The 9,106-nt window shown below is 29.0% G+C and overlaps 1 protein-coding gene across 2 annotated transcripts; it reads left to right on the top strand.

Moving 5' to 3' along the window:
* The first annotated feature begins 1,749 nt into the window (after positions 1–1,749).
* Positions 1,750–9,066, top strand: LOC114377312 (cysteine-rich receptor-like protein kinase 2). 2 transcript variants are annotated; one of them, XM_028335763.1, is made up of 8 exons: positions 1,750–2,367; positions 5,759–6,153; positions 7,123–7,254; positions 7,413–7,540; positions 7,721–7,934; positions 8,025–8,256; positions 8,394–8,553; positions 8,642–9,066. In XM_028335763.1, exons 1-8 carry the CDS (start codon positions 1,991–1,993, stop codon positions 8,954–8,956), a joined length of 1,953 nt encoding a protein of 650 aa, XP_028191564.1. In that variant the 5' UTR covers positions 1,750–1,990; the 3' UTR covers positions 8,957–9,066. The 2 variants fall into 2 exon arrangements, with proteins under 2 accessions (XP_028191564.1, XP_028191563.1); XM_028335762.1 differs by having other exon boundaries at positions 7,410–7,540.
* Positions 9,067–9,106: the final 40 nt, after the last annotated feature.

The following is a 9,106-nucleotide window of genomic DNA, read 5'->3' as shown; positions in this document are numbered from 1 at the left end:
TACTTTTAAAATAATCAATATTCTGATTAATTAACCTGGTTGATGTAACTTCCTTTCATCCCTTCTTTCCTTTCCTTCTTCGGCGAAGCATGCAGGAGCCTTTGTCATCGTGGTCGTCGAAATTTTGAGCTGACGAAGGGCATATACCGTGGACTCATTAGCTGACGTGACAATCTTTGATAAGGGAGACAAGAACTGCACTAACATATGCAGTTTTAAATTCAATGATGGAGAAATTTATTCTATAGTGAATATCACTTCTTATTTTTTTTAGAATTGATGATTGATCGAAACAGTTGAACTGTAGAAAATTAAAAATATGAAAATTGTATAATATTTTCTCTCAAATACATTCACGATTATTCAGCCTGATTCAAATGCATTAAATATTTAATCATTTATTCCCTTGCCAACAAATTAAGAAAACAGTTAATAAATTTTTTTGACAAAATAGTTATTGTGTAAAAATTGGTAATGTGTGTGTGTGTATATATATATATGAAGTTGAAAAAGAAGAGTACCATTTATTTTTAATAAAAAATTCTACAATATGACGCAAATATCAAAGAAAACCTTTCAATTATATAACAAGGGAAACCTTTCAATTTTTATATAGCTAGATTCAAATATCTACACTGTATGTGCTATGAGTGGTTGGTAGCAGCCTATCCGGGACCACGCCTCATAGGTGCACGATGGTTCAATATCATCATAATTAAATCCTTAGTGGAAATACTGCAACACCAACAACAACAAAAATTCCTTAGTGGAATTGAAAGTTTCAAACCAAGGACTATTTATGTTAGCAATATATATAGGAAGGAAAGATATTACTAACTTTTATACTTAATTGTGATTTTCGTCTCTTTATATAATGACACATAATTTTAATTAGTCACCTTATTTTTAATTTCTTGGGTTTGATTTCCATAATTTTAAAATAAAATAATTTTAATTAACTTATATTGACTTATCATTAAATATTTAATAATAGTATTGATATGACTTATATCGACACATATGGAACTAAAATGTATTAGTCATATCAACACTTCATAATCATATAATATCTCTGCTATGTATCATTATTTCCTTTTCATATATTTATTTGTTTTTATCTTATTATTATTATTATTATTTTAAAAAATATTTTAAAATTTTAAACTTTAATTGATATTTCTTAGAAAAACATATCCTTTTTTAATTAATATTCCACTACTAGCAATACAAGTTTCAAGGATTCATGTATCAAATAAGGATATTTAAACCCAGTGATAATAATATTTCACTTTTGCTAAATATTTCTTAATCAATGAGTATTTAAAATATTGAAAGATGGCTGTAAAAAAAATGGAAAGATGATAATAAATTATATAATTGATAAATTAACAAACGGACTAAAATTGGCCAATTTAAAAAATAATATCAAAAATTTAATTAAAAATGTATGAAACCAATTAAAAATAAAAGGTTAAGGATATATAGAACAAAAAGAAGAGCTATATTATTTACATTTTAATTAATTTCCTTGTGATATTGATGTAAATAATTTTTTCGTCAACCAATTAAAATTTATCATAAAAAATATTTTTAAATTGATTATTATAAAAGAATTATCATATACAATAACTTATAATTGGATAGTTGTGTAAAAATTTCTTAAGCTATTGATATATTTAAATTTAATTCTATTATTTATATTACAAAATATATTTCTATAGCTTCAACTGCATATTCAACATTAATACTGCGCCACCATATCAAAGTTAAGGCCATGAGCTTCATAAGTTGCAGCATTATCCTTTTGGCTTTGTGTGCTCGGTTTGAGAGACTAGTGTTTTGATATATTCTTTGGTTACAAAGTGCATTGGTGTATATCAGGAACTATTTTGGTCTTCTTTGCTAAGTCAATAATTAAGACTTACAAAGTGTATTGACTTACCAAAGTCTTGGACATCATCAACAACTAGAGATTGAGAATCACAAGAAAATGGTGCAACTAAAGCTCATAGCCTTAACCTTGTTGGTGTTGTGGTCATGGTGGAGCTTTGAGGGTACAGTTGGAGACCCTCAACTCTTTCTACTCAAATGGGAGTGCGGCGTAGTCTCGGTACATGACTTGTCCAACTTCAACCAAAATCGTAACGCAATTTTGGCAGACCTGAGAGTGCAGGTGAGAAACCAAAGCAAGTACTTTGCCACGGCTGAATCAACCAGCGGAGCAGACCCTGTTTATGCCATGTTCCAATGCAGGAACTACCTCTCCAAAAATGACTGTGCCGCCTGCTTTGCCGCCACCGCCACCAATATCCGTAACTGCTCCGCCGGAAATACTGGCCGTATAGTTTATGACGGCTGCTTCCTCAGGTACACATCCATCTAACTAATATTTGTGCAATAACAGTTAATTCTTATGCTCATAATTCAAAAATGATTTTTTTGGCACTCTTACTGTGTATCCTTTGAGGAAAGGAAAGAGGGAATTTTGCGTGAAAAATAGAGGGCTTAAATGAGTAAGACTAACTCCGTCATTAGTCCTATAAAATGTAGGATTGAGTTTTAAATATGTAAATAAAAAAAAAAAAAGTCACATGATGTGTTTTATCACCTATAGTGCTCTTATATTCAACTTCAACATGTGGAAACAATTTTTGATAACTTTTATGTTTGATTAAATTTTTTAGAATTAATTAACTTTTTAGTTCCTCATTTTAGATAGGTTATAACTTTTATTCTGAAGTTCAAGGTCATGTTGTTAGTTTCCCTTTGCTTCCAAAAGTTTGAGGCTATGAAGGTTTCGTTTAGAATCTCCTAATTCTTCTACCAAGCTGCAAAACATCTCACGTATTTTTTTTTTAAAAAAGTAATATTAATTTCTAAATCGGTCATGAAAAAAAACCAATTTTTTAGGGTGAAAAAAATATAAAAAAAACTAACTTTTTAGATCGTTTCTTTGTCCGCTAAAAAAGAGAAGACTTTCTATATTGCATCCCTATAAAATAACTGTACAATCGATCTAAAAGGTTATTTTATCTGTTTTGAAAGTCTTTTCTGTAATGTTGTTAGTCCCTCAAAAATATTTTGATCAATTTTGATCCTCATAAATTTTTCTGTTTCATTTTTAGTCTTTATCATTAAATGATATTTCGACATCTTTTAATAAAAAATACAATTTCTTTGAAATTGTCAATTTTTATTATTTTTAATTCCTAAAAATAGTTTTACCATTTTTAGTGCCTCCAAAAAAAAGTTTAGTGGTGTTAGTCTCTAAAAAAGTTAGACGATTTTGGTCAAACTTTATTTTGAGGAATTAAAAACTGAAATTAGCATGGGAAAAATTTTAATTTTTTTAAAGATAGTATTTTTAAAAATATATCACATGACTATCAGAATGACATCAATTATCAATTATGCACCTGACATATCATATTACATACTTACATGAATGTCACATCATTATTAAATAATTAAAGTTAATAGTACAGACTAAAAATAAAAAGAACAAATTTATGGGACATCAAAACTGGTAAAATATTTTTGAAGGACTAAAAGTGAAATCTCATAAAATGAGAGCCTAAAAAATTAGTTAACCCAAACACAAAATCATAAATCATATCATTGCAAAATCAATTTTATAAAATTAATTCCTTTTAAAATTAATTTTGTTAACATTCATTCAAACATGTCCTAAGACTACCTATGTCACTAGCCTAAAAATTGCGGGCCTGGGTTTTAAACATGTTAAAAAAAACCACCGAATGTGAATTTAAAATTCAAATGTCACAAGATTGTTCGAGCTTAATTACTCAAAGACAATGAATTTGTTAACTATACTATGCTGCCTGATTTGAACATGTAGGTTGAATTATCATTTAACACAAATTATGAACAAGCTAGGGGTTTATAGATTATCAAGACTATACAGTAGAACTCTTTAAATTAATATTCGGTAAATTAATAAATTTTCTAAAATAATAAATTTGTCCCATCCCAACTTGGGTCAATGTAAAAAATTGAAAAACTCAATAAAATAATAAGATAATAATTTTTCGTGAGATCCCTTTATAATTTTCGGTCCCAAGAAAATCATAAATTAATAATTCATAGAAACTGAAAAAAATATATTACATTCATGTAATTTATATATGCCAAATTTGCTTAAGAATACATTGAACACATTTGTTCCTCTTGTTTATATTTATTGTATTTCAAAAGTCATTATTGATTTCCAATGCATATGAACACAATAGTTACTAATTTACGTTGAGTCCCAAGGTTCGTTGCAACGCGATTATAAGAGACAGACTAATTTATCCTTTTGTTTGGTATGTACAGTATAATTACTTAAAAACTCTTTAAATTAATAATTATTAATAACTCTCTAAATTAATAAATTTCTCCGATCCTAACATTATTAATTTATAGAGCTTTAACTGTATATATGGATTAGAGTTTTTAGATCTAATTTCAACACAATCAGGGATGAACAAATATGAGATTGGGGGTGGAGGAGCCTTTTTTTTTCTAATCTTTTTTTTATTTTATTTTATGTAATATTATAGTAAATGCTTTTACTTGATAATGTTTGATTTTAGAAATACTAATACTTAAGAGTTATTTATCTTTTTCTTAATTTTGATAAAATATTTTATTCCTTTTTCATAATTATTGAAAAAATAATTATATTTCCCTCTTTTAAAATAAAATATAAAAATATCATTTATTTTACCCTTTGAATAATCTTTTTTTTAAAAAGGATATTCATTTGTAATTTCTTATTACTATTTTAAGGATAATATAATAATGGTATTTACAATCAAATGATTTTCAAGTCTTTTATCTATATTGATTTGAATATTAAAGGTTTTTTTATTAACCCTTGATAAGTTTACGAACACTAATATAAAATATTGACAAGTTTCAAAATGTACAAATTGATGTTTTCTTTTTCTTTCACAATTCTTCATTTCTTTGTATATTCTTTTTATTTTTCTCCTCCTTTTTATGGGTAATTGTTTGTGAGATGCTACTACTTTTTAACTTGATCGCATAGATAATTTTGGTCTTGGGTTAGAGACTACGGGTGTCTCTTAATTTACTCTCGATTAGAGACTAATCCTGTTAATAGTTTGTGATTACCACTTGTCTAAGAGAATTTTACAAAGGATACAAATTGAACATAATTCTCCTACTAAATAGAGTGTTTTCACTCATGTAAATCCAACAAAGTCTTAAATTACTACATCAATCCTTTGGGTTACTTAAGTGCATAGATCTAAACACACTAATGTATGTGTAAACTCTGGGAAAACAATATATAATTTAGGTAAAACAATTTGCTTATCCATTTAGTTTAAATTAAAATCATTTAATATGTTGAAATAATGCTTGTTATGCTGATTTTTTTGTTTAGAAAAATATATTTTGAAAAGAATTACTAAAAAGCTGAATATATATTCAACTATAAATATTTTTTTTTGTCATATTCAAAAGAAATATTTTGATAAATTATTTATGGAAATATTTTTTTGAAATATATGATTATCAGTATTTTGTATGAAAATTGATCCATATATATTTATTAAATAATAAATTTAAATGTAGAATAAAAAACATTTATTAACTAAAATTAAATTTCATACTCGACCCGCCCCATGTGGGAAGCTATGATCGTCCCACGTAGTTCATGAAAAGCAAAGTCTGAATTAATTGACTTAATTTTATGTTTTGATGCATTCAAATGTGTTTGACTGTTCAGGTACGAGAACAATGACATCTTTGACCACAGTTTCATTTCTGGCCTCCACACACTTTGTGGAAATCAGACTGCAGATGAAAGCACAGGTTTTGGTGCAGTTGGACGGCAAGTGATGATGGATCTACAAATAGCAACACCCAAAATTAGTGGCTACTTTGCAGCTACCAAGACACAAGTGGCTGGCGGTGTAATCTATGCCTTTGCTCAATGTGCTGAAATTCTCACACAAGAAACTTGTTCAGACTGTTTGTCAATTGCACAGAGCGGCATACAAGATTGTCTTCCAAATACAGACGGTAGGGGAGTCAATCCCCCTGTGTGCTTTATGAGATACTCGGAGACACCTTTCTTTGCTGATAACCAAACTACTGATATCAGCCCCTACCTAAAACAAGGTACAAATGCCATAACATCATCACTTCATTTAATAAATTAGGGTGTCAAAAATGACAATCTTATCTTTTACGGTAATTTTAAAAATATTTTTTGTTTTATTTTAGGAATTTTCTATATATTTTTTGCTTCTGATTTTGGAAAATTTGGGAAGATATGATCCTTATTTAATTAGGAAAATTTGAATGATATTGTCCTTATTTAAGGAGGGAAATTAGGAAATGAAATAATGTATTGAGGTAGAATCATGTTGATTAATCAAGAGGTTCATGCATGAGGAAATCTCAGATTTCATTCCAATGTATTTTGAATACATAGAATTATTCCAAATAAGGATCATAACTTCTTAATTTCAATAATTAAATAAGAATTATATGATCGTAATTTTCCTAATTAAACAGGGATCAGATTTTCTTAATTCCTAAAATCAGAAACAAAAAAAAATATAGAAAGTTCATAAAAAAAAGCAACAAATATTTCTAGAATTACAGTAAAAGATAAAATTATCGTTTTGATTCCTAATCAATGGCAGTAAAAAATCTCATGATCTATATCACTAACACTACCCAAAATATATTCAAAATTGCTAAAATTTATGAATTCCACTTCTTTAAGGAGTCTTGAGTATAATTCAGTTTCCTTGTCCAGACAATTTAAGAGAAAATAATGCATGCACTAAAAGTATAAAGGATTTTTATACAATCATCAGTTTAAATTAACAGGTACCGTATTATTAAATTTTACAATAATTATCTTAAGAATTATACCTAATATGACTTATGATTGAATTAGATGCATTATAAAAAATTATATTATCAGTGTATAAAAAATAAACTCTAAATTTTATCTAATAATAACGAATGCGTTAAAAACATATATTACTATCACTCTTGTTACAGTGTAATATCAACATCTTGAAAGGGCATCATTTGGAATATTTGAGGTCAACTTCTTTGCTGACTTGTATGTAGGAGGAGGAGTTTCAATCAAGAATTGGGTTGTTATTGTTAGTGGTGGTGTTGCAGGTGCACTCCTTGTTGTGATCCTTATTTCATTATTTTGGTGGCATAGAAGATCCCAAAGTCCGACGAGAGTTCCTAGAAGTAAGACTATTTGAAAAGTCCTCATGTGATGCTGTATCCATCTATTACACAATTAGCAAGTCTTTTTAGCTTTGATTTTAAGGGAAAGAAACATTGTTACGAATCCATGACTTTATTTATTTATAAAGAAAAAGACAAACTCGTATTTTACTTAGCAGGTATCATAATGGGAGCAACTGAGTTGAAAGGTCCAACCAAGTACAAGTATAGTGACTTGAAAGCTGCAACACAAAATTTCAGTGAGAAAAACAAACTAGGAGAAGGAGGTTTTGGCGCTGTATACAAGGTAAATTAAACTTGAATTGTTCCTTACATTTCAATTGCAAATCTAAGAGTTTTTCTTTTCTTTTTTAATGTCAACTTGTCAACTGAGATAACTATAAAATATGCTAAGATCAAAGGCAATGTTAATTATAAGCTATAAATATAGTGATCCTTTTTAATTTTGATGCTATTGATCGAATAGGGGACTATGAAAAATGGGAAAGTTGTTGCAGTCAAGAAATTAATTTCAGGAAATTCCAGCAACATAGATGATGAATTTGAAAGTGAAGTAACGCTTATAAGTAATGTTCATCATAGAAATCTTGTTCGTCTTCTTGGTTGTTGCAGTAAAGGCCAAGAAAGAATCCTTGTTTACGAATACATGGCAAATGCCAGCCTAGACAAATTATTATTTGGTAACTAATTAACATGTTATTTGTGTAAGTTTTACTTTCTTAATCCTCTTTTCTCCTTTAATATTTTGAGCATATAAATTTGGGAAATAGGACAACGAAAAGGCTCCCTCAACTGGAAACAACGCCGTGATATAATTTTGGGCACAGCAAGGGGATTGACTTATCTACATGAAGAATTTCATGTTTCTATCACACATAGAGATATTAAGAGTGCCAATATCCTATTGGATGAACAACTTCAGCCCAGAATTTCTGATTTTGGGTTGGTGAAGCTCCTTCCAGGAGACAAATCTCATATTACCACAAGATTTGCTGGGACATTGTAAGTAAAAAAAACTGCAAATGATCCTCAGCCTGAAAATTTAAAATAGCAATATATACTGCCCTCACATGCAAAATAGTCTCATTTCTCATAATTTCTTTATAATATATGTGGTATAAATGTTATGCACTTGTCAGAGGATACATAGCACCTGAGTATGCACTCCATGGTCAATTATCAGAAAAGGCTGATACATACAGCTATGGAATTGTAGTCTTAGAAATCATAAGTGGTCAAAAGAGTACCAATGTGAAGGTTCTTGATGATGATGGTGAGGATGAATACCTTCTTCGACGAGTAAGGAATTATCCATAAATATGTACCAAGAATTGTTTGTTTTTCTTGTAGCATTTTACTGTATAACACTTGGTTTTGACTAAAACAGGCATGGAAGTTGTATGAAAGAGGCATGCACTTGGAGTTAGTGGACAAAAGCTTAGACCCTTATAGCTATGATGCAGAAGAAATGAAGAAAGTGATAGGCATTGCTTTGCTGTGCACTCAAGCATTGGCTGCAATGAGGCCAAACATGTCTGAAGTAGTAGTCCTACTTAGTAGCAATGACTTACTTGAGCATATGAGACCTTCCATGCCTATCATTATTGAGTCGAATTTAAGGCCCCAAAGAGATATCTCTTCTTCAACTGCTTCCTCTACGACTAATGCAACTATCTCCAATTCAATAGTACCCGCTCGATGATTAAATATATGATGTAAAATTATTTTTTTTTGTCCAGTTCATTATTAAGGATGATTATTGTTAAATCTTACTTATTTTTAATAGCAAATTATATTGCTGACTTTTTCTCATTTTGGACCATTAGACTAATCTAACAGTCCACACTACTAC

Source organism: Glycine soja, chromosome 11 (genome assembly GCF_004193775.1).
Source record: "Glycine soja cultivar W05 chromosome 11, ASM419377v2, whole genome shotgun sequence".
NCBI classification, from domain to species: Eukaryota; Viridiplantae; Streptophyta; class Magnoliopsida; order Fabales; family Fabaceae; genus Glycine; species Glycine soja.
The sequence above is the reverse complement of the archived record's forward strand: the minus strand, read 5'-3'. Positions and strand labels throughout refer to the sequence as shown.